General features: G+C 35.9%; 1 protein-coding gene across 12 annotated transcripts in view; it reads left to right on the forward strand.

Moving 5' to 3' along the window:
* SNX14 (sorting nexin 14) overlaps window positions 1–26,353 on the forward strand; it is a 99,825-nt gene that overhangs the window by 26,718 nt on the left and 46,754 nt on the right. For 7 of the 12 annotated variants that reach the window (XM_082730660.1, XM_082730665.1, XM_082730662.1 and 4 more), the window contains exons 7-15: window positions 1,824–1,908; window positions 8,342–8,498; window positions 10,419–10,494; window positions 11,440–11,484; window positions 11,577–11,657; window positions 11,752–11,866; window positions 24,276–24,431; window positions 24,793–24,917; window positions 25,350–25,408. In XM_082730660.1, coding sequence (XP_082586786.1) covers window positions 1,824–1,908; window positions 8,342–8,498; window positions 10,419–10,494; window positions 11,440–11,484; window positions 11,577–11,657; window positions 11,752–11,866; window positions 24,276–24,431; window positions 24,793–24,917; window positions 25,350–25,408 — 899 coding nt within the window. The remainder of the gene's footprint in view (window positions 1–1,823; window positions 1,909–8,341; window positions 8,499–10,418; window positions 10,495–11,439; window positions 11,485–11,576; window positions 11,658–11,751; window positions 11,867–24,275; window positions 24,432–24,792; window positions 24,918–25,349; window positions 25,409–26,353) is intronic. The other 5 variants (XM_082730659.1, XM_082730657.1, XM_082730666.1 and 2 more) reach the window with 1 other exon arrangement.

The following is a 26,353-nucleotide window of genomic DNA, read 5'->3' on the forward strand; positions in this document are numbered from 1 at the left end:
ATCATCTCATTTTCTTACTCTAACCACACCTAATGGTTATGAAGTGGTATCATTTTGGCTTTGATTTGCATTCCCCTGATGACTTATGACATTGAACATCTTTTCATTTGCTTATTGGCTAATTGTATTTTTTTTTTTTTAGGAGTAATGTCAATTCAAATTATTTGCCTATTTTTTCACTGGGTTGTCTATGTATTATTGAGTTGTAAGAGTTCATACATATGATTTGCAAATATTTTCTTCTGTTTTCTGGATGGTTAAGCTTTCTGTCCTTTCTTTTCATTTTATTTGCATAACTGTCCCAGCAGATAAGTGAGTCATTATCATACCCATTTTATAGGAAGTACCTTTGTCAACGTGTTAGAAGTAGAGTTTATGGGCCAACAGTTGTGCCTGGTCATCTTATTCTTAGTACAGTGTTCTGTCCCTGATAGCATTGCCTAAATAATGTAAATTGGCAGTTTGGGAATAATGAAAACAAAGTACATGTTTGTTTGTTTTTTTTTCAAGTTTAGTGGTGAGCCCATTATTTTATCATTTTGAATCTGACCTGGGGTCTCTAAAATGGATCTTAGAAAAGGAAAATTTTTGCAAGTGTTCTCCAAGATTTTATAAAACATTTGAAAATGAAAACATCCTATTTATTTGATAAATATTACAGCAACCTATAGTCACTGAGGACGAGAAGCCAGAGAGAAATGAAGAGTAATATTATTTTGTAACAAATTATATTATCAACAAAAATATTCTCTTTTATTGAATATGTGTGATGTTATATAGCTAAGAGATATCTGTAAACTGCTCTGGGTTTTACTGGTAAATCACTAAAAATTGGGGGTTTATGATCCATCACACTTAGTAAAAAAGCCTCTGATTCCCCACCACTTGCTTAATATGGAATTTAAAAATAATTGAAACATTGACACAAAACTTTGCTATGATGCAATTTTTTCATGTTTTTGATAAAGGGAAAATGTGTTGAGTTTTGTGGTTGAAGTCCACTGAACATACTTTTTGGTGATTCATTTCATTTGCAATTCAATTTTAGTTATTTTTTGTCTCCCTTATGTGTGTACATATAGGTCTTCAGTCCTCTATCACTAACCTATCATAGTCACTACAGTTTCCAGCCTTCAAGGTGAAAAATGTCTGTGGGGAATCATGAAATACAATATTATTCCAAAATAGAATGCATCTATATAGCTTAAAATCAAGATTTATCTTGTAAGCTGAATAAAAAATTCTTCATTTTTAAGTAACCTTAATAAACAGAAACTTATGGCCCCAAAGGGATGATACGTTACTTGAGATTTTTCTTTCAGTGTATTTAAAAGAAACACATTAAAGAAATCAAGAGTAGGGGCGCCTGGGTGGCTCAGTGGATTGAGCCGCTGCCTTCAGCTCAGGTCATGATCTCGGGGTCCTAGGATTGAGTCCCGCATCGGGCTCTCTGCTCGGCAGGGACCTGCTTCCCTCTCTCTCTCTCTGCCTGCCTCTCTGTCTACTGTGATCTCTCTCTGTCAAATAAATAAATAAAATCTTTAAAAAAAAAAAAGAAATCAAGAGTAAAGATACTATTTTGTGGAGAAATTTAGTATAGATAATGCATGCATATTAAGGTATATTTTCTTTAGTGTGATAAACTAACGTTGGAGTTAGTATGATCCAATAATATAAAGCACTTTTAATTACATTTTTGAAAGATTTTAAATAATATCTCTAATTTTTAAGATCATGCATTCCAGTATCTTAAATATCGTACTCCTGCCATTGTAACTCATTAATTGTTTTAAAAGTTTTATTTTAATGTTGAATTTTTCTAGGTGGATATTCCATCTATTATAACCAAGAAACTATTAAAAGCAGCAATGAAGCATATAGAAGTGATAGTTAAAGCCAGTCAGAAAGGTAATACAGTTTTCTACTACTACTACTACTACGTCTGAGTGATTTTTTAATATACCAACTTTTACCTTAAATACCTAAGTGTGATTACTGATGCATTAACTCATATTCACAAATGCTGTGCAAGTATTCCTTCACCCCAAAATCCTTTTCAGTACTTTGTTTATTGTATAAGTGATTGTGAAAACTCAGAAATCTATGAAAATTAAGATTTACTTAGTTAACTCTTAGATATAATATTGATGACTTTCATCTTCTTTTGGATGATAGTCTGTTGCCTTTATTACTCCCTCTGAGGTATCTCTCACATCTCTTCCCCCTTTCCCTTAATGATTTCAACAGTTTTGACCTATTCCAGCCCATCTTATATATTGCTACCATGTTAATTTCACACTACTACAATTCTCATGTTATCTCTCTACTAAAAATAAAATTAGTGACTCTATTATAGACTCTAAATTGTATATTTAAGTACTTCCTGTCAAATATTTTAATTTACTCTTGTCTCTATGTATTATGTGTTGGCTGGGATCACCTATTTGTAGGTTTTTGTGAATGTCCTGGTCTTTTATACTGTCATGATTTTCACATAGCAAACATTTTCTCATTTCTCGTTGAATGAATGAAATCTTTATTTGGGGGGCACCTGGGTGACTCAGTGGGTTAAAGCCTCTGTCTTCAGCTCAGGTCATGATCTCAGGGTCCTGGGATCGAGCTCCACATTGGGCTCTCTGCTCAGCAGGGAGCCTGCTTTCCTTCCTCTCTCTGCCTACTTGTGATCTCTGTCTCTGTCAAATAAATAAATAAAATCTTAAAAAAAACATTAAAAAAAAGAGAAATCTTTATTTGGGACTTTTCTTGCTCTTAGTGCAAACAGAATTTTTATTTTTTAAAAAAATTACATGTTCGGGGTGCCTGGGTGGCTCAGTGGGTTAAAGCCTCTGCCTTCAGCTCAGGTCATGATCTCAGTGTCCTGGGATCGAGCCCCGCATCAGGCTCTCTCCTCAGCAGGGAGCCTGCTTCCTCCACTCTCTCTGCCTGCCTCTCTGCCTACTTGTGATCTCTCTCTATCAAATAAATAAAATCTCTTTTTTTTTTTTTAAAAAGATTTTATTTATTTTATTTGACAGAGAGAGAGATCACAAGTAGGCAGAGAGGCAGGCAGAGACAGAGGGGGAAGCAGGCTCCCTGCTGAGGAGAGAGCCTGATGCGGGGCTCGATCCCAGGACACTGAGATCATGACCCGAGCTGAGGGCAGTGGCTTAATCCACTGAGCCACCCAGGCACCCCAAATAAATAAAATCTTAAAAAAAAATTACTTCTGTGCTCTATGCTTGGTTCTTTGCAAAACTGATTTTTCCTTATGTTTGCATTTGGTATTCTTTGTGAGTGCTTTCCCAGTGCTTTTGGTATTCTTTGTTAACGCTGCATACTACTCCATGTAGTAACTGTGTAGAAGAGGTTTCATATTTTGAAACCTCTTTGAAATGAAAGTTTTCAAATTTTCATATTGGTCGTATGGTCATATTTTCTGGTAATTACTACACATTATATTCCCCTTCTGGAAATTCCCAGTTAATACCAATCTCTGCGTAGTCTTGCAGCAAAGAAGTGGTTTTAACTATTTAAATAGTTTTTAACTTCCCACATCCCAAATTCCTTTGAGTACAGAAGTAATTTTCCCTCCCTTATCATATCAGTTAATATAAGGAGTTCATTTGGTGAAATTATGTTCTAGGCAGAGTTGAATAAAAATAAATAAAATTATTACTTTATTTGTTTTTGATATAAATAATTCCTCAGTTGTGAGAAGCATTTCAAGTTATATTTAAAATTTTTTCTGTTCTCATCTTATAGCAACTAAAAATAGCTTTACTTATAGTTAAAAAGTAGAAGTTTGATATGTGTAATTTGTTAAATTAAAAATAAACTTAAAAATATTGTGCTGTCACTGGCAAAAACAAATTAGAAAGATAGTAATTGTCTTGTAGCCATTTGGTCAAGGGTACTTGACTATCAGGAAAAAAAAAAAGGAGATGTGGGTTTTTTATTAGTAAATTCATTATTATAATTTTTAGAAGATTTTATTTATTTATTTGAGAGAGAGGCAGTGTGAGAGAGAGATCATGAGCAGGGGTGAGGAGTAGAGGGAGAAGCAGGCTCCCTGATGAATAGGGAGCCTAATGCAGGACTTGATCCCTGGACCCTTAGATCATTACCTGAATCAAAGGCAGACATTAACTGACTGAGCTACGCAGGTGGCCTAATATTATTATTACTATTTTTAAAGATCTATTTTTAAATCTCTACACCAAACATAGGGCTCAAGCTCACAACCTAGAAATCAAGAGTCACATGATCCACTGACTAGCCAGCCAGGAGCCTCAATAAATTTTATTCTTTATTTTTAAAATTATTTATTTATTTTAAATATTTTATTTATTTATTTGACAGAGAGAGCTAGAGAGAGAACACAAGTAGGCAGAGCAGCAGGCAGAGGGCCCTGGAGAGGCAGGGTCTCTGCTGAGCAGGGAGCTGATGTGGGGCTCAATCCCAGGAATCTGGGATCATGAACTGAGTGAAGGCAGACGCTTAACTGACTGAGCCACTGAGGTGCCCTACATTTCTATTTTCTTTTTTATTTTTTAGAGATTTTATTTATTTATTTATTTATTTATTTATTTATTTATTTGACAGAGATCACAAGTAGGCAGAGAGGCAGGTAGAGACAGAGAGGGGGGAAGCAGGCTCCCTGCTGAGCAGAGAGCCCGATACATGACTCCATCCCAGGATCCTGAGATCATGACCTGAGTTGAAGGCAGAGGCTTTAACCCACTGAGCCACCCCGGTGCCCTAAATTTTATTTCTTAGAGCAGTTTTAAGTTTATAAAAAAAATTGAGCAGAAAGTATAGAGTGGCCATATATCTTTTTTCCCCATTAACATCTTTTTTTTTTTTTTAAGGTTTTATTTATTTATTTGACAGAGAGAGAAACAGTGAGAGAGGGAACACAAGCAGGGGGAGTGTGATAGGGAGAAGCAGACTTCCCCTGAGCAGGAAGCCGGACACAAGGCTCTATCTTGGGACCCTGGGATCATGACCCTAGCCCCTAGCTGAAGGCAGATGCTTAATGGCTGAGCCACCCAAGCGCCCCCTCATTAACATCTTTAACTAGTTGGTACATTTGTTACTACTGATCCATCAATATTGATACATACTGTTAACTAAAGTCCACAGTTTTCATTAGGGTTTACTCTTTGTATTGTACATTCTATGGGTTTTGACAAATGCATAATGCCATGTATCTGCCATCAGTGAATAGTTTCACTGCCTTAAAAATTGCCTTAAAAAACCCTATTTCGGGTTGCCTGGGTGGCTCAGTTGGTTAAGTATCTGCCTTCAGCTCAGCTTGTGATCCTGGGGTCCTGGGACCAAGTCGGCATAGGGCTTCTTGCTTAGTGGGGAGCCTGCTTCTCCCTCTGCTGGCCGCTCCCCCTGCTCGTGTTCCCTCTCTCTCTCTGACAAATAAATAAATAAAATCTTAAAAAAAAATCCCCCATGTTTCACACAGACATCTCTACCTCTTTCCTTCATGAACCTCTGGCAACCATTGAACTGCACAGTTTTCACTTTTCTAGATGTGATACGTTGGAATTATACTGTAGCCTTTTGAGGCTGGTTTCTTTTATTTAAAAATATGGATTTAAGGCTTCTCCATGTCTTTTCATGGCTTGATAGCTCATTTCTTTTTACTGCTAAGTTATATTCCAACGTATGAATGTGCCACAGTTTGTTTATCCATTCACCTATTGAAGGACATCTTGCTTGCTTCCAAGTTTTGGCAGTTATGAATAAAACTGCTGTAAATATTTGTGGGCAGGTTTTTATGTGGGAGAAGTATTTTTAATATAGTCTTTGTTCTGAAGACTAACACTTTGAGGGCAACCCTGTCAGGACTCCTCTCACTCTTGAATGCTTTTTTGGTATCTTCATTTAATAAACTTCTATCACTTCACTCATAAAGAAAAAAAAAAAAGGACAAAAACTTTGAATGCAGGCTATGAGTAAAAGGAGACATCTTTTTATTTTTAGTTGAATTAATCAATTTATATAATACATATATGTACACCCACACACAAACCAGTTTGAAGTTAATTGTTGAGTCTTTACAAGGGAGGGGTTGCTAATTTGCTACAATTTGCAAAAAATGATTCCCAGTTATAAAATCACCGTAAAATGCTAGGTCGAATTAATTAATAACATTGTAATGAGATTCATAGAATTAAAGCCTGAGATTATTAGAAGGACTTTTATTTTATTCGAAGGTTTTGGTATTCTAAATATTATGACAGTGAATTAGATAGACTTGTAAAGAAGGTTTTCAGATTTTTGAATTTTCATTTTTTTAATATACAGATTTGTTTTCTAAATTCTTTGGCCCCATAATTGTGCTTAACTCATAAAGTAATTAAAGGTTCATCTCTTCATTCATGTTCCTTTTATTCTTTCTGTATTTTCTTTGTAATCTGCCTCTTGAGAATAGGGATTATGTAAGATGTTTTCTGTGTGTGTACTCTCACGGCCCTTTAGAAATACTGAATGAATATACATTAGAAGCACTGGCTTAATTTAAATTCAGTAACACATTGTGCAGAAGGACTTTACTCTCTAGTCTTTCATCCTGAAGATAGTTGTTTGTCATGGATTCTAGAGACCTTTCCTTTTTTGGTCTGAAAACGTTAACTCTTAAGGCAATATAGATGTACTGATGATTCGTGAGGACTAATTCATGCTCTGTTTTCCAGCATCTATATTTTGCTTATTTTCCCAATTAAGATTTTCCTCCCTATATTCTTTTATCTTATGCCTGATTTCTTTATTTTCTCATTATTTAGAACCACAAAGAACCCTCTTGTCTGACAGTTGTTGAATAGATTCCAATCTGGTGTTTTAATTTATATACTATGTGTATTCACACATTAATCACATTGAATCACATTGAATGTTACAATCTTATGTATTTTGCATGATGATTTTTCAGTGTTTATAATTGCTTAACTATTTACTGATGTGGGAATGGAAGCTCATAGGGATTATATCATTTGTTCAAGATCATATCAGTTTGTTCAGTAGAGTTGGAATTTAGCATGGCTTAGTCTCATTGTAAATTCCAGCTATGACAAACATTTTTTAAAAACATGTGCCCCAAATTCTTGCAGAAAAATGCTTAGTAAATAAATGTATAATGATGAAATAAAATGCATTTCTTGTACTAACTACATCCATCTTTGCCAGGCCTTCTTTTGTATCTCAGGCACAGATAGCCTTAATATACCTTCTTAGTACTCACATTTTAGAATGCATATATTGGCCTTTTGCGGGTAAACATGCTTGCGTTCTCTTTGGATAAAAATAGAAGAAAATAGTAAAAAACAAATGCCATTGAATTAGTGTTAAGATTCTTTTCATAGGCTTCATGATTTTAAAACCCGGCACAGAGTGCAAATAGGGAAAAGCAGGACTTGTTTTCCTCCTTGTCTTTTTGAGGTCTGTAAAAAGAAGTGACAATGCTATCACCTTTAAGTTAAAATATTAGTGTTGGACACCTGGATGACTCAGTCAGTTAAGCCTCCGACTGTTTGGTTATGGCTCAGGTCCCTGATCTCAGTGTTAGGAGATCCAGCCTGGTGTCAGGCTCTACACTCAGCACAGAGTCTGCTTAAGATGCTCTCCCTCTGCCCCTCCTCTCTGCCTTCCCACTCCCGCTACATACTCTTTCCTAAAATATTAGTTGAGGGCTTGGCCTTTTAAGAAAGCTTTCTGTTAATGTAAGTTTTTATCATCACTTAATGTTTATTAAGTAATTTATCTGTTCATGGACTTCTATGTTACATAGTTCTCTTATATCCTGTACTCTGAGCAGAACACACAGAACTTAACCAAGGAAGCCAGTGCTTTAAAAGGTTATCTGAATGATATAGATATGAAAGCAGAGACAACAAAGCATTTTTAACAGGGTTTTGTGCGTGTGTTTGTGTGTGTGTGTATTTGCAGAGGATGAACAAGTTAAAACATTTGATAACAAAAGCTTTGCATGTGCTAGAGGTTTTTTGTAGTTTTTTCCACTTTTTAAAGTAAATACTTGCTTTTGTTTAGTATCATTTATAAAGTAGTGGTATGAGTTAGATCTTTGTTTTTCATGAGAAAAGGTCTTTATCATTTTTTTGCAAAATTGAAAGACTTATGGTAAGGAAGAAAATTATTCTTTTTATATCCTTTTTGTGAAAAATTTCCTAGTAGAATACATATTGGAAAGAAAGGAGGACTAGGAAAGGAACAACTGTATAAATGGTTTTCTGTTTGTTAGTGGAAATGGCTGAAGTTATTTAATGTTGCTTAACTTATTTCAATATATATTTTTAATCTCTATTTATAGTAGAAAATACAGAGTTTTTACAGCAAGCTGCTTTAGAAGAATATGGTCCAGAGCTTCATGTGGCTTTGAGGAGTCGAAGAGATGAATTACACTATTTAAGGAAACTTACCGAACTACTTTTTCCTTATATCTTGCCTCCTAAAGCAACAGACTGCAGGTATAAATAGTCCAGAAAATGTCATAGCAGTATTTGCATACCATGCCATATGTATATTACTATTCCTGATCATAATAGGAGTATACTAAAACTTGAGATTAACCTATGATCATAGTGACTAACTTTTCATTTAAGAAATATAATTTGTCAGGTTGTAAAATGCCAGGTGTTAATCATGTGTTTAGCACTGATCATGTGTTGTGTTGCTTAGAATTGTTTGGGGGTGGGGGAGTGATCTTGGGAAATCAAGATAAATATGAGTCAATCAGCTTTTTTATTTGAGATCATTATACTTTGTTAATTTCTTGGTGTTCCATTTTAAAGACATAAGCATTGTGCCTTTGAACAAACTAAACAGACTGAATTTGTGTTTTAAGATAATACCTGGCAAGAATAATTAGAATTCATCTAGACCATCCTTCTTTGTTCTGGCAGGAACTTGTTTAGATTATTCTATAAAGTTATCTCATCGCTCTTACCCTAATAATTCTTTTTTTTTTTTAAAGATTTTATTTATTTGGCAGAGAGAGACACATCAAGAGAGAGAACATAAGCATGGGGAGTGGGAGAAGGAGAAGCAGGCTTCCTGCAGAGCAGAGGCCCCAATGCAGGGCTCAATCCTAAGATCATGACCTGAGCCTAAGGCAGGCACTTAACAACTGAGCCACCCAGGTTCCTCTTACCCTAATAATTCTTAAAGGAGAAACCATGGCTTATTTTAAGTAATGTATTTTACTTTTTACTTTATTTTTTTTAAATTTTATTTTTAAGTAATCTCCATGCCAAAGTGGGGCTTGAACTCACAGCCCCTAGATCAAGAGTCGCATGCTCTACCGACTGAGCTGCCAGGCACCCCTAGTGATTTTCTTTATTTCTTTTTATTTTTTATTATTTTTTAAAAGATTATTTATTCGACAAGAGAGAGCGCACGTGAGTGTATAAGCAGCGGGGGCAGCAGAGGGAGAAGCATAGGGAGCCCCAGTGGGACTTGATTGAGGACCCTGGAATCATGACCTGAGCCAAAGGCAGATGCTTAACTGACTGAGCCGGTTATACTTTGTTAATTTATGGGCCCCTTAGTGATATATTTTAAATAAATATTACTTTGTAACATATATATTTTTTAAAGATTTTATTTACTTACTTCACACAAAGAGCACAAACAGGCAGAACAGCAGGTAGAGGGAGAGGGAGAAGCAGGCTCCCCAGTGACCAGAGAGCCTGATGTTGGGCTCTCCAACTCTACTGAACAAACTGATATGATCATGACCCAGGCTGAGCACAGCTGCTTAATTGACTGAGCCACCCAGACACTCCATAACATAAAGTTTTTATTAAAAATTTTAAATATTTTAATGAAAAAAATTTTTAAAGATTTTATTTATTTGACAGAGAAAGAGATCACAGGTAGGCTGAGAGGCAGGCAGAGAGAGAAGGGGAAGCAGTCTTCTTGCTGAGCAGAGAGTCTAATGCGACGCTTGATCCCAGGACCCTGAGATCATGACTTGAGCTGAAGGCAGAGGCTTAACCCACTGAGTCCCAGGCGCCCCTAATTTTAAACAGATTAATGTATAATGTTAATTTAAATGTTTTAATTACAAATTATTTTATTAGTTTTAAGCATTAGTTTAAAATGTATTAAACATTTTAAGTATTCTGAGGTGGGGTGTGTTTTCTAATGCTCACCCAAATCCCTCCCTTTAAGGAAATGCTTTTTTCTCTTAAACAGTACTCTCTTTTAGCCAGTTCAAGAATCTAAGTATGGTCTGCGAACCATTAGAATGAGCATCACTTGGGAGTTTTTTAGAAATGCAGGATCTTGGGGCATACCTACTGAATCATAGTCTGCATTTTAACAAGATCTCTAGGTAAGAAGTGATGTAAATTACTAAATATGCGCAATATTGTTTGTTTTTTCAGATCCCTGACCTTGCTTTTAAGAGAGATCCTTTCTGGTTCGGTGTTCCTTCCTTCTTTGGATTTCCTAGCTGATCCAGTAAGGCTTAAAAAATGGTTTTAAATTGTGATAAAATACATGTAACATAAAGTTTATCATATTAAATGTTTTTATATGTTCAGTTAAGTGGTATTAAATACATTCATTATTGAGCAACCATCACTACTACCCATCTCTAGAACACTTTCCATTGTACAAAACTAAAATTCTGTACCCATTAATAATTCTCCATTCTTCTTCCCTCTAATCCCCTGGCAACCACCAACATACTAACCTATCTCTATGAATTTGACTACTCTGATACTTCATATACGTGGGCCCATGTGTTATTGTCTTTTTGTGACTGCCTTATTTCCCTTAGCATAATGTCCCCAAGATTCATCCATGTTGTAGCATATATTAGAATTTCATTCTTTATCAAGGCTGTATAATATTCCATTGTAGGTATATACCATATTTTGCTATTTATGCATCTACTGATGGACACTTGAGTTGCTTTTATTTTTGAGCCAGTAAGATTTTGAAGAAACAGGAATAATTCATAAACATTTTAAATGCTGAAGTCAGAATAACTTTTCTTTGCCCACTTCCCTAAAAGTGAAACCCTGCATCACATTTACAAAAATTATTTGAGAGACAGTGTGAGCATGAGCTGGGGCTAGGGGCAGAGGGAGAGGGAGAGAATCCTAAGCAGACTCCCTGCTGAGTGTGGAGCCTGACATGGGACTGAGTCCCACAACCTTGAGATCATGACCTGAGGCAAAACCTAGAGTCAGATGCTCAACCGACTGAGGCACCCAGGCACCCCCTGCATGACAGATTTTTTAAAGTCCCTCTGTGTTACATGTGTGCAAACACTTTGCCCCTGTTCCATTTGCTTCTTCATTTTTCTAGAGACTTTCACAATATTAAAAAAGCTTTGAGAATTTTAGGCAGAATATAGTAATGGAATTGTTTTCACCTGTGTGTATTATTTTCCATTAGGATACTGTGAATCATTTGCTTATCATCTTCATAGATGACAGTCCAGTAAGTATTGAGCATTAAGTATGAATTTTGATTCATATCTGTCAAAAGCACATAGCACCTTTATTGAACTAATAAATTCTCTTTCTTCAAAGCCTGAAAAAGCAACTGAACTGCCTTCCCCTTTGGTTCCATTCTTGCAGAAATTTGCAGAACCTAGAAATAAAAAGCCATCTGTAAGTACTTTTAACAATAATATATATTATTTTTGATATGAACAATTTTATCACGTGTTTACATGGTCTTAACTGCTCTTCTCCCATATTCAAGGTGCTGAAGTTAGAATTGAAGCACATCAGAGAGCAGCAAGATCTCTTATTTCGTTTTATGAACTTTCTGAAACAAGAAGGAGCAGTGCATGTATTGCAAATATGTCTGACTGTGGGTGAGGCTTACCTGTGCACTTACTGAAGTCATTATTTCACTTCTTATTTATTAGATTTTAAATACATTTGAATGTTTAGATCAGATCTGATTTTGTAGTTGTCATTGTACTGATTTTCATTTTACTAGATACTCTCATATCACTTTTGAGTTGTCTCTTAAAAGTGTCCACTCCTTTCCAGACAGGAGCATAACTTATAACTGACTTCAACCAACTAACTTCTTTTTAAAATATACCTTAAAAAAATTGAGATATTATTTACACAGTGAAACTCAAAGAACTTAAATGCAGTTTGATCAGTTTTGACAAATCTATACATCTGTGTAGCCTACACTTTTATCAAGATGTAGAACATTTCCATCACCCCAGAAAATTAAGGCCCCTCCCAGATACTCCCACTTGTGCCCTAGCGATCATAGGTCTTGTTTCTCTCACCACAGATTAGTTTTGCCTATACAGTTTCCTTATATAAATGGAGTATATGGTATGTACTCTTCAGTGCCTGGCTTCATTGAGTCAGGGTAATGCTTTTTAAGATGAGTTCATGTTGTGTAGAGGAATATTTTGCTCTTTTTTGTTGTTGTTGACTAGTATTCTTTCGTATGAGTGTACCATGTTTTTTGTTTGTTTTTTAATTTACCTTCCTTGTGGATGAGTATATCTGGACTGCTTTCACTTTTGAGCTATTATGAATGAAATTGCTGTGCACATTCTTGTGTAAGGCTTTCTGTTGGGCATATGTTTAATAACTGGAAGTAGAATTGCTGGGTCACAGGGTGGATACATATTTTTGTTTTATGAGAAACTGCTAAGTTGTTTTCCAGAGTGGTTGTACTATTTTATTTTTTCTAGCAGATGTGTGAGATTCTGGTTGTTCCATACCTTGACCAAAATTTGGTAGTGTTTATCTTTTTAATTTTACCCGTTTTAAAGGGTGTGTGGTGTTATCTTACTGTGCTTTTAATTTGCATTTCCCTAATGACTAGTGTTGAGCACTTTATAATATGCTTATTGGCCAGTCATATTATCTTTGTACCTGGAAGTGTTTAAGATTAAGAATACATATTCTTAATCTAATCCTTAATTCTAATTCTAATCCTGTTTGCCAAAATTTTTCTTTCTTTGTTTTTTTTTTTTAAGGATTTTATTTATTTGTTTGACAAGAGATCACAAGTAGGCAGAGAGGCAGGCAGAGAGAGGAGGGGAAGCAGGCTCCCGATGAGCAGAGAGCCGGATGCCGGGCTCCATTCCAGGACCCTGGGATCATGACCTGAGCTGAAGGCAGAGGCCCCAACCCACTGAGCAGCACAGAGGCCCCTGAAGTTTTTTTTATTGGAATTGCATTAAGTCAATAGTATAGATCAGCTCAGGGAGTAACGCCATCTTAACAGGATTTGGGTTTCCAGCATATGAACATGGAATATTTTTCCATTCATTTCAGCCTTATTTAATTTCTTTCTATAAAGTTTCATAGTTTTCACTGTAGGTCTTTATGTTTTCTGAAGTATTTGTGTGTGGTATTTAAAATAATTTTTAAATTGTGGCTAATAAACAGAATAGAATTGATTTTTTTGCATATTGACTTTATATCCTCTGCCATTGCTACATTCATTTAATAGTTCTGGTAGCTTTTTTGTACATTTCCTTAAGATTTTTTATGTACGTAATTATGTCATTTGCAAATACAATTTTACTTTTTCCTTTATAGTGTTTAAGCATTTTATTTCTTTTTATTGCCCGTTGCAGTGGCTAGGACTTTTACTATAATGTTGAACCGAAGCAGTAAAAGTTGGCATTCTTGCTTTGTTCCTGATCTTAGGGGGATATCACTTAGTGTTGTACCATTAATTATGGTTTTTTGTTTTGTTTTTTTGTTTTTTTGGTAGATACCCTTGGTCAGATTGGGAAAGTTTCCTTCTCTTCCTGGTTTGCTGAGAGGGTTTTTTTTTTTTTTTTAAATCATGAATTAATATTAAATTTTTTTTGAATTTTTTAAAAAGATTTTATGTATTTATTTGACAGAGAGAGAGATCACAAGCAGGCAGAGGGTCAGGCAGAGAGAGAGGTGGAAGTAGGCTCCCTGCCTAGCAGAGAGCCCAATGTGGGGCTCGATCCCAGGACCCTGAGAATACGACCTGAGTTGAAGGCAGAGGCTATAACCCCCTGAGCCACCCAGGTGCCCTTGAATGGTTTTAATGCATCTCAGTAACCTGTTTTATCGTCACCGAATTATTTCCATTGTTACCTTATTGTGGAGCTATAATGATGTCCTCTCTTTATTGGTAATTTGTATTTTCTTTTTTCTTAACCTATATTGCTAGGGATTTTATCATATCTATTAATATTTTTGATTTGCTAATTTTCCACTCTTATTTTTATTATTTCTACTTACCTTGAGTTTAACTTACATCTCTTTTTCTGGCTTCTTAATTTTATTTCTATCTTCTTTTTGAATATAGGCTTTTTTTTTTTTTTTTTTTTTTTTTTTTTTTAAAGATTTTTTATTTATTTATTTGACAGAGAGAAATCACAAGTAGACGGAGAGGCAGGTAGAGAGAGAGGAAGGGAAGCAGGCTCCCCGCTGAGCAGAGAGCCCGATGTGGGACTCGATCCCAGGACCCTGAGATCATGACCTGAGCTGAAGGCAGCGGCTTAACCCACTGAGCCACCCAGGCGCCCGAATATAGGCTTTTTTAAAACTATAAATTTTTCTCTATGAATTGCCATAGCTAAATTCTAAAATTTTGGAGTTTTAGATTTTTAAAAAAAATTTACCTATTTATTTAACAGAGAGCACAAGCAAGAGGAGCAGCCCACAGAGGGAGAGGGAGAAGCATGTAACCAATGTGGTACTTGAACTCAGGACCCTGAGATCAAGAGTTGTATGCTTTACTGACTAAGCCCGCCAGGTGCCCCCAAATATGTGGTGTTTTTATTATAATTAAGTTTTAAATATTTTAAAATTTACCTCTGGTTTATTTTTTGGCTTTATTTTACCAACATATGGGGATTTTTAAGATACTTTCCTGTGATGGTTTTCTAATCTAATACTGTTCTCATTAAGGCACCTGGGTGGCTTAGTCAGTTAAACATCTGACTCTTGATTTCAACTCTAGTCATGATCTCAGGGCCTAGGGATTGAGCCCTGCATGGGGTGGGGGGGTGTCCATGCTTACTGGGGAGTCTGCTTGAGGGTTCTCTCTCCCTTGCCCTCTGCTCTCCCCTCACCCCAACTTAAGCACACGTGTGCTGGCTCTCTCTCAAGTAAATAAAGCTTTAAAAAAATAATGGTCTGATCAGACAACATACTCTGTGTGATTCAGTCTTTTGAAATTTATTGGAACTTGTTTTATGGTTCATCCATGTGTTCTGTCTTAAAGAATGTTCCCTGTACATGTGAGAAGAACTTCTGTTTTGTTGTGTTAGGTAGTGTTCTGTAAATGTCAATTAGGTTAAGTTGATGGATTGTCTAAAAATATTCTGTATTCTTTCTGATTTCTTAATGGATTTGCTATTTTTACCTTTAGTTTTATAATTTTTCCATGTATTTTGAACTTTATTAGGTGCAGACACAGTTAGGATTGTTATGTGTTTGTGATGAATTTGTCCTTTTATCATTATAAAATGCTCTTTATTTCTGGTAATTCTCTGTCTTGAAGTCAGCCTGGTTTGAGATTAATATAGCTACACTGTCTTTTTCACAAAGGGGCTTGCATTATATGTCTTTTTCTATATGATTAAATTGGATAATATTTCTTACAAACAGCATAGAGTTGACTCTTTTTATTTATTTATTTATTTATTTTTAAAGATTTTATTTATTTATCAGAGAGAGGGAGAGAGTGAGCACAGGCAGACAGAATGGCAAGCAGAGGCAGAGGGAGAAGCAGGCTCCCTGCTGAGCAAGGAGCCAGCCCGATGTGGGACTCAATCCCAGGACGCTGGGATCATGACCTGAGCCGAAGGCAGCTGCTTAACCAACTGAACCACCCAGGCGTCCCTATTTATTTATTTTTAAAAAAGATTTTATTTATTTATTTGAGAGAGAGATCACAAGTGGGCAGAGAGGGAAGCAGGGGGGGTGGGGAAGCAGGCTCCCCACTGAGCAGAGAGCCTGATGTGGACTCCATTCCAGGACCCTGGGATCCTGACCTGAGCGGAAGGCAGAGGCTTTAACCCACTGAGCCACTTACGCGCCCCCTGGAGTTGAATCTTTTTTTTTTTTTTTTTAACTTTTATTTATTTATTCATGAGAGAATGAGTGAGAGAGAGCATGAGAGAGGAGAAGGTCAGAGGGAGAAGCAGACTCCCCAAAGAGCCGGGAGCCCGATGTGGGACTCAATCCTAGAAGTCCGGGATCATGACCTGAGCTGAAGGCAGTCGTTCAACCAACTGAGCCACCCAGGAGCCCAGAATCTTTTTAATAAGAAATTTAGTTTTGTAATCTTTGCTTTCTAGTTGGGGCATGTCGTGTACCTTTATACTTAATGTAATTATTATAGGTTTATTGTTAAGTCTTTGATCTTAGTGTTTATTTTGTATTTCTTCTGTATATTCTTTATTCTTTTACTCCTTTCCTTCCTTTTTTGGGATTATTTGACTATTTTTTAGTATTCCATTTTATCTCTTCTGTTGATTTCATGTCTTTTTCTGTGCTCTTCTCTTTGCTTTAGTGGTTGCTCTGAGATTACACGTCAGTATTTATCACAGTCTTGATTTAAAAATACTTAACTGCTTCAGGAACACTTTAAGAAATTCAGGGTACTTCCAGTTACCCTCTTCTGCCTGATGTAATGTTACATATTTTAATTCTGTGTAGGCTATAAACTCTACAGTACATTGGTATTTCTTCTTCAGACCCTCCACACATGCACACCTCCCCCATTTCGGCCCTTAAATTATTGGTATATTTACCTTCCTGGGTCTTTTTACCTCATTCTGCAGAACCAGGTTTCTGTTTTCTTTCTGCTTTTCTCTTCTGCTGAAAGCAATATTTTTTTACATTGTAGTACCAATCCAGTGGAGGTAAATTTTCTTAGTTTTTGTCTTTCTTTTAAATTTAAATTCAGTTAATTAACCTACAAGTATTACTGTTTTCAGAGGTAGAGGTAAGTGATTCATCAGTCTTCTGTAATACCTAATGCTCATTACATCACGTGTCCTCCTTCACCCAGTTACCCCTTCTCCCCACCCATCTCTCCTCTAGCAATCCTCAGTTTGTTTCCTTTAGTTAGAAGTCTCTCATGGTTTGTCTCTGGCTCTGATTTTGTCTTGTTTTATTTTTCTCCCTCTTTTCCTATGATCCTCTGTTTTGTTTCTTGAATTCCACATATGAAGTGAGATCATGTGATAATTATCTTTCTTTGATTGACTTATTTTGCTTAGCATAATGCCCTCTGGTTCTATCCACGTTGTTGCATTTGGCAAGATTTCATATTTTTGGTGGCTGATTAGCATTCCATTTAAAAAATATATATATAGGGGCACCTGGGTGGCTCAGTGGGTTAGGCCTCTGCCTTCGGCTCAGGTCATGATCCCAGGGTCCTGGGATTGAGCCCCGCATCGGGCTTTCTGCTCTGCAGGTAGCCTGCTTTTTTCTCTCTCTCTGCCTGCCTCTCTGCCTACTTGTGATCTCTGTCAGATAAATAAAGAAAAAATCTTTTTAAAAAAAAGTATATATATATATATATGTGTATATATATATATATATATATATACACACACACACACACCACATCTTCTTTACGCATTCATCTGTCAGTGGACATGTGGGCTCTTTCCATAGTTTGGTTATTGTGGACATTGCTGCTGTAAATGTTGGGGTGGCAGTTGTCCCTTCAGATCACTACATTTGTATCTTTGGGGTAAATCCCTAGTAGTGCCCTCGCTGGGTCATAGGGTAGCTTTGTTTTCAACTTTGTGAGGAGCTTCCATACTGTTTTCCAGAGTGGCTGCACCAGCTTGCATTCTCACCAGCAGAGTGAGAGGGTTCCCCTTTCTCCACATCCTCACCATCATCTGTCATTTCCTGACTTAATTTTTGACATTCTGACTGGTATGAGGTAGTATGTTATTGTGGTTTTGATTTGTATTTCCCTGATGCTGAGTGATGTGGAGAACTTTTTTAGTGTGTGTTGGCCATTTGGATGTCTTCATTGGAGAAATGTCTGTTCTTGTCTTCTGCCCATTTTTTGACTGGATTATTTGTTCTTTGGGTGTTGAGTTTGATAAGTACTTTATAGATTTTTAGATACTAGCCCTTTATCTGGTAAGACATTTGCAAATATCTACTCTCATTCTGTCTGTTGTCTTTTGGTTTTGTTGACTGTTTCCTCTGCTATGCAAAAGCTTTTGATCTTGAAGTATCAGTAGTTCATTTTTGCCTTTATTTCCCTTGCCTTTGGAGATGTGTCTAGCAAGAAATTGCTGTGGCTAAGGTCACAGAGGTTGCTGCCTATGTTCTTTAGGATTTTGATGGATTCCTGTCTCACATTTACATCTTTCATTGTCTATTTTGAGCCTGTTTTTGTGTGTGGTGTAAGGAAATGGTCCAGTTTCATTTTTCTCCTGTGGCTGTCCAATTTTCGCATCACCATTTGTTGAAGAGACTGTCTTTTTTTCCAGTGGATATTCTTCCCTACTTTGTTGAAGATGAATTGACTGTAGAGTTGAGGGTCCATTTCTGGGTTCTCTGTTCTGTTCCATTAATCTCTGTGTCTGTTTTTTTTGCCAATACCATACCATCTTGATATTTACAGTTTTGTAATAGAGTTTAAAGGCCGGGATTGTGATGCTGCCAGCTTTGGTGTTCCTTTTCAATATTCCTTTGGCTATTCAGAGTCTCTTTTGGTTCCATACAAATTTTAGGATTTTTTATTTCAGCTCTGTCAAACAGATTGGTGGTATTTTGATAGGGATTGCATTGAATGAACATGGAATTTTTTCCATTTTGTGTCTTCCTCAATTTCTTTTATAAATGTTCTGTAGTTCCTAAAGTATAGATTCTTTACCTCTTTGGTTAGGTTTATTCTTAGGTATCTTATGTTTTTGGGTGTAGTTGTACATGGGATCAACTCCTTAATTTCTCTTTTTTTCCCGTTTCATTGTTAGTGTATAGAAATGCAGCTAACTTCTGTGCATTTATTTTATGTCCTGCCACTTTGCTGAATTCCTGTATGAGTTTTAGCAGTTTTGGGGATGGAGTCTTTTGGGTTTTCCACACAGAGTATACTGTCATCTGCTAAGAGTAAAAGTTTAACTTCTTCTTTGCTAATTTGGGTTCCTTTTATTCCTTTTTGTTGTCTGATTCCTGAGGGTAGGACTGCCAGTACTATGTTGAACAGCAGTTTTGAGAATGGGCATCCCTGCCGTGTTCCTGACCTTAAGGGAAAAGCTCTCAGTTTTTCCCCATTGAGAATGATATTTGTTGTGGGCTTTTCATAGATGGTTTTTATGATATTGAGGTGTGTTCCCTCTATCCTTATACTGTGAAGAGAAAGAATGCTGTACTTTGACAAATGCTTTGTCTGCATCTATTGAGAGGATCATATGGTTCTTGCCCTTTTTCTATTAAAATAGCATCTCTCATTGATTGATTTGTGGATGTTGAACCAACCTTGCAATCCAGGAATAAATCACAGTTGGTCATGGTGAATAATCCTTTGTACTGTTGTATCCTATTGGCTAGTATCTTGGTGAGAATTTTTGCATCCATGTTCATCAGGGATATTGGTCTGTAATTCTCCTTTTTTGTGGAGGTCTTTGTCTGGTTTTGGGATTAAGGTAATGCTGGCCTCATAGAGTTTGGAAGTTTTCCTTCCATTTTTATTTTTTGAACCAGCTTCAGGAGAATAGGCATTAATTCTTTTTTAAGTGTTTGGTAGAATTCCCCTTGAAAGCCATCCGGCCCTGGACTCTTGTTTGTTGGAAGATTTTTGATGACTACTTCAATTCCTTGCTGGTTATGGGTCTGTCCAGGTTTTCTGTTTCTTCCTGTTTCAATTTTGGTAGTTTATATGTCTCTAGGAATGCATCCATTTCTTCCTGATTGCCTAATTTGTTGGCATATTGTTGCTTATAATATGTTCTTATAATTGTTTGTATTTCTTTGGTTTTTATTGTGATTTCTCCTCTTTCATTCATGATTTTATTCATTTGGTCCTTTGTCTTTTCTTTTTGGTAAGTCTGGCCATGGGTTTAACAATCTTATTAATCCTTTTAGAGAACCATCTCCTAGTTTTCTGTTCTACTGTTCTTTTGGTTTCTGTTTCATTGATTTTTGCTTTAATCTTATTAATTCTCTTCTCCTGCTGGATTTGAGCTTTATTTGCTGTCTTTCTCCAGCTCTCCTCTAGGTATAAGGTTAGGTTTTATATTTGAGACCTTTCTTGTTTCTTGTGAAAGCCTTGTATTGCTAAATACTTCCCCCTTAGGACTGCCTTTGCTGAATCCCAAAGGTTTTGAACAGTTGAGTTTTCATTTTCATTTGTTAACATGAATTTTTTAAAAGATTTTATGTATTTATTTGAGAGAGTGCATGCATGCAGAAGCATGGGGAGGGGCAGAGAGAGAGGGAAAAGTGGGCTCTCTGTTGAGCAGAGAAGCCTGACATGGAGCTTAATCCCAGAACTCTGAGATCATGATCTGAGCTGAAGGCTGATGCTTAACCAACAAGCCTCCCAGGTGCCCCTCCATGAATTTTTAAATCCTTTAATTTTCTGGTTGCTAAACTCATTGTTTAGTAGAGTGGTCTTTAGTCTCCATATATTTGAGTTCTTTCCAAATTTCCTTTTGTGATTAGTTCAAGTTTCAAAGCTTTGTAGTCTGAAAATATGCAAGGATTGAGTCCAGTCTTTGGTACCAGTTGAGACTTGATTTGTGACCCAGTATGTGGTCTATTCTGGAGAATGTTCCATGTACGCTTGAGAAGAATATGTATTCTGTTGCTTTATGATAGACTGTTCTGAATATATCTGTGTACTCTATCTGGTCCGGTGTGTCCTTCAAAGTTCTTGTTTCCTTGTTGATATTCTGCTTAGATGATCTGTTCATTGCAGTGAGGGGGGCTGTTAAAGTCCCCTCCTATTATTGTATTATTATCAGTGTGTTTCTTTAATTTTGTTATTAATTGCTTTATATAATTTATGCCCCATATTAGGGTCATAAATATTTACAACTGTTAAATACTCTTGTTTGATAGACCCTTTAATTATGATAATAGTGTCCTTCCCCATCTTTTATTACAGTTCTTGGCTTAAAATCGAGTTTGTCTGATATAAGGATTGCTATCCCAGCTTTCTTTTGATGTTGATTACCATGATAAATGGTTGTCCACCCCCTCACGTTCCATCTGGAGGCATCTGTGCATCTAAAATGAGTCTCTTGCAGACAGCATATCAATGGGTATTGCTCTTTTAGCAATTCCAATATCCATTCAATATCCTGTTGATTGTGGCATTAAGCCCATTTACCTTCAGAATGACTATTGAAAGATAGGAATTTAGTGCTCTTGTATTATCTATAAAGCCACTTTCTATATATTGTCTGTTCCTTTCTGGTACATTAATTTTGGCCTCTCTCTTTACTTAAGGGATAGCCTTTAGTATTTCTTGTAGAGGTTGTTTAGTGATCACAAATTCTTTTAGTTTCTATTTGTCCTGGAAGCTTTTTATCTCTCTTTTTATTTTGAATGACATCCTTGCTGAATAAAGTATTCTTGGCTGCATATTGTTCTCATTTAACACCCTGAATATATCATTACCAGTCCTTTCTGGTCTGCCGGTCTCTGTGGTTAGGTCTGTTGTCAGTCTAATATTTCTGTGCTTGTAGGTTACTGACCTCTTGTCCCGAGCTACTCTCAGGAGTTTCTCTTTGACTCTGAGATTTGCAAGCTTCACTATTCTATGTCGAGGTGTTGACCTATTTTTTTTTTTTTTAAAGATTTTTATCTTATTTATTTGACAGACAGAGATCACAAACAGAGATCACAAGTAGGCAGAGAGGCAGGCAGAGAGAGAGAGAGGAGGAAGCAGGCTCTCCGCCGAGCGGAGAGTCCGACACGGGGCTCAATCCCAGGACCCTGGGATCATGACCTGAGCCAAAGGCAGAGGCTTTAACCCACTGAGCCACCCAGGCGCCCTGAGGTGTTGACCTATTTTTAATGATTTTGAGGAGGATTCTCTGTGCCTCCTGGACTTAAATGCCTGCTCCCTTTCCCAGATTAGAGAAGTTCTCTGCTATAATTTGCTGCAAATACCTTCTGCCTCTGCCTTCCTCTTCTTCTGGGATCTCAATTATTCTAACACTGTTTTGCTTTATGGTATCACTTATCTCTCAAGTTCTCCCTTCATGATGCAGTAGTTGTTTATCTCTCTTTTTCTCAGCTGCTTTATTATCCATCATTTTGTCTCCTCTATCACTAATTCTCTCTTTTGCCTCATTTATCCTAGCAGTTAGAGCCTCCATTTTTTTATTGCATCTCATTAATAGCCTTTTTGATTTTGACTTGATTAGATTTTATTCTTTTATTTCTCCAGGAAAGGATTCTCTTGTGTCTTCTTTTTTTTTTTTTAAAGATTTAATTTATTTATTTGACAGAGAGAGATCACAAGCAGGCAGAGAGGCAGGCAGAGAGAGAGGAAGGGAAGCAGGCCCCCTGCTGAGCAGAGAGCCCCATGCGGGACTTGATCCCAGGACCCCGAGATCATGACCTGAGCCGAAGGCAGTGGCTTAACCCACTGAGCCACCCAGGCGCCCCTCTCTTATGTCTTCTATGCTTTTTTCAAGCCCACTAGTATCTTTTAAATCATTATTCTGAACTCAGTTCTGACATCTTACTTATATCCATAATGATTAAGTCCCTGGCAGTATTGCCTCTTTTGTTCTTTCTTGAGGTGTGTTTTTCTCTCTTGTTATTCTTTCAGAAAGTGGTTGTCTTTCTATATGTAGAGTAACAGCTATTCTTTCCTTAGATCCTTGGTTGAGTTCTCAAATGATATGATAGCTATCTAGCTAAATTCCATGAGACTAGAGGAAACTAAGATCTCCTACTCCTCTGCCATATTGGACTATGAGTTTTTGTCATTTGGAAAGATGTTTATTTTGTCTTCATTTTGATGGATATTTTTATGAAATATGGAATTTTAGGTTGACAGGTTTTACTTTCAGCACCCTGAGATAATGATCTGAGGTGAAATCAAGATTTGGACACTTGATTGACTGAGCCACCCAGGTGCCCCAATTCTGTTCCTTCTAAGGTGAAATTACCTACCATTCTTATGTATGCACCTCTCTTTATAATATTCCCTTTCTCCCTGGTTGGTTTTACAGTTTTCTCTTAATTTTTGGTTCTCAAAAATTTGACTATACTATGTATTTTTCTTTTTGTATGTTCTGCTTGGATTTTACTGAGTTGAGTATGTAAGTTGGTGTCTTTCATCACTTTTGAAACTTCTTGGCTGTTGAGGTACCTGGGTGGCTAAAGCATTTAAATGTCTGACTCTTGGGTTTTTGTTCTGATCAGGATCTCTCAGTCGTGAGGTTGAGCCCTGTGTTGGGCTCTATTCTGAGTGTGGAGTGTGTTTGGGATCAGTTCTTTTCTCTCCTCGAATCCTCCCCCCATTCTCCCACCACTCACGCTCTCTCTCCTTCCCTAAAAATTTTCAAAAAAAAAAAAAAAAAAGAAAGAAAGAAATTTCTTGTATTTTATCTCTTCAGATATTCTACCTCATTTTTTTCTTTTCCCTTCAAGGCTCTAATTATGTGAATTTGCTGTTGTCCCAAAATCATATATGTTCTGTTCCTTTTTTAAAAAAAAACTACTTCCTTTCCTCTCTGTTTATCAGTTGAATAATTAAAAATTAGGGGATGAAGTCCATGTTAATATCTCTTGTAGTAAGGAAAGGCAGTTAATATTTTGTCTATTCTACTGCTATCATCTGTGATTTTAGAAAAAAAGATTAATTTGTTCATGTACTCAGCCTCAGTAGTGTGTAGTCTTCATGATAGATGGAAGTATTGTTTAAAAATATTGACTGGAGCTTAAAAAAGCCTTAGGTTTCACTGTTTAGTGAATTGGATTTCAAAGTATTAAAGACCCTTGGTATAAAATATGTTCTTTAAATACACTAATCTAAATTTTAGAAATTCATATTGCTATGCAAGTATTTACATATTTTATATTATCATAAAATATTTGGGTAACTGAGTTTCTCTTTCATCTGGGTAGTAGTTTTATTTCCAATTAAATTTTTTTAGAAAGCTTAAAATGATGAATAGATTGTAATTGCTGCTTTTAGTGTTGATTACAGTTAGACTGGGAACAGTTTTATGTTATGTTATAAATTATATTACATTATATTATGTTATATTGAAATAATTCATTTTTTCTTACTTTGCCCTAATTTGTTAGAGGAGTTCAATGATAGAATTTTACGACCAGAGTTATCAAATGATGAAATGCTGTCTCTTCATGAAGAGTTGCAGAAGATTTATAAAACATACTGTTTGGATGAAAGTATAGACAAAATTCGATTTGATCCCTTTATTGTAGAAGAGATTCAGAAAAGTAAGTCAAAGATGTGGTGAGACTATAGCCCTTTTACAACTATTAATGTTTTCAGAGTTTTCTCCTGTATTCAGTGTTTATTATTACAAGAGCTGTGTGAGGTGCATAGGTAGCCATTATCCTGTTTAACTAAAAAGATGAAAGCTTTCATGAAGAAATTTACTCACAATTCACATAACTAACACTTGCCAAAACTGGAGCTTGGTGGTTCTGGTTCCTTATCCTTGTTTGATTTTTATACCTTACAACTGGCTTTTCTGCAAAAACTGTTTGTATGTTCTTTCACTGTTATTTTAAACTAATACATGATGTATTTATGGTATTCATAAACAATTTTTACAATATTACTTTTTCTTAATAGTTGCTGAAGGCCCGTATATAGATGTTGTGAAACTTCAAACTATGAGATGTCTTTTTGAAGCATATGAACATGTACTGTCTCTTTTGGAGAATGTGTTTACACCTATGTTCTGCCACAGTGATGAGGTAAGTCAAAATATTAATCTTGTTTAAGGAATTTACATCAAAATTTAATAGTGGCTTTGATATCAATAGAGTGATTCAAATAACAAAACTAAAACATGATTAATTTAAAAAAAATACTCTTTCACTACAGAAACTAATGGAGATTAGAAGTTTACTGTAAAAATTGTGGCCAAATTGGTCTACCTCATTTGACATATGCCTGAGTGGCTTTGTAATACTGTCGTGATGCAGAAACTCCACTCATCTTTTACATATATTATTCACAGATGTGGAAATCAAATTGCCTAAATTTCTCCATTTGCAGTATTGTAATCCTTAACTCTATTTGCCTATGGTTGTTTTCACTTGTTTTAAATTTTCTTTAAAGTGGAAAGTAGTAAGGTAAAATAGCGTGTTTTAATATAAAATAGTTTAATCATAATTTTTTTAAAGTATTTCAGGCAACTTTTAAGAGGTGCAGAATCACCAACACGCAATTCAAAATTGAACAGGTAGGTATGATAAGTCATCTGTATGGTTTGTTTTTGTAATTATTGATACAAATTATTCTTGTGATAGTATTTTCTTTCTTAGTCTGTTTTTCTTTGACTCTCTGGTTCCATTGCTACACAAGTAGACAAGACATTTTATTAAGTAATTGTAGAGTTGTACAATATAGAGTAACCAGGAAATGCCTGAAATTCTTTTAGAAAAACTTAAGACAACACACCATTGCCTTGGTACATAGACTACATGCATAAATGAAATCTACAGATAACTCAATTTTAGAAAGGTTTTTTTTTTTCCCCCCAGAGAATATTTTTCATTAGAGTACTTACTGGTTACAAATGTGGAGAGTTTTTTCTCTGATTCCCTTCTTGCTTTCTGGAAATATATGTGTGCAGTTATATAACTCAGAGAAATAACAGAAAAGAGAACTTAATCCATTTATAACTGGATAAGTAATGTCTTGATTTGCCCTTATGTTGTTGTATGTACAAAATTGACACAGATATCAAATCTATAAATCCACAGAATATTCACGTTGCTCTCAACACCTTCCAGGTTGTTTGAGCAAGAATCTAATATATAAATAAATTGGAGATGTGGTGCAAAGTAGGTCAGAAACTGGAGTAAATTTTTAGATTGTACGAGGAAAAATGTGAAAACCTTAGCCATGGGGAGAATATATTGTGTTTTTGGACATAACCAAGGGATGTAGAAACGGGTATGAATTTTTTGATTATTGACTTTATATATTACAATTGTGAAACACTGACTTTACTTAACAAAAATTCTATCCTTCTTATTTAAAACAGCATACTTTACCCAATTAAAATATCTCTTCTTTGATTTAAATACTTTTTAGAGTTTTATTAAATTTTCCAGCATCATTTGAGAAGCAGGTGGAATTTATTTCTGTTTATATTCAGAATGTTTGGAGTGCCATAGTAGAA

This window comes from Mustela nivalis (assembly GCF_964662115.1).
Source record: "Mustela nivalis genome assembly, chromosome: 5".
Lineage (NCBI taxonomy): Eukaryota > Metazoa > Chordata > Mammalia > Carnivora > Mustelidae > Mustela > Mustela nivalis.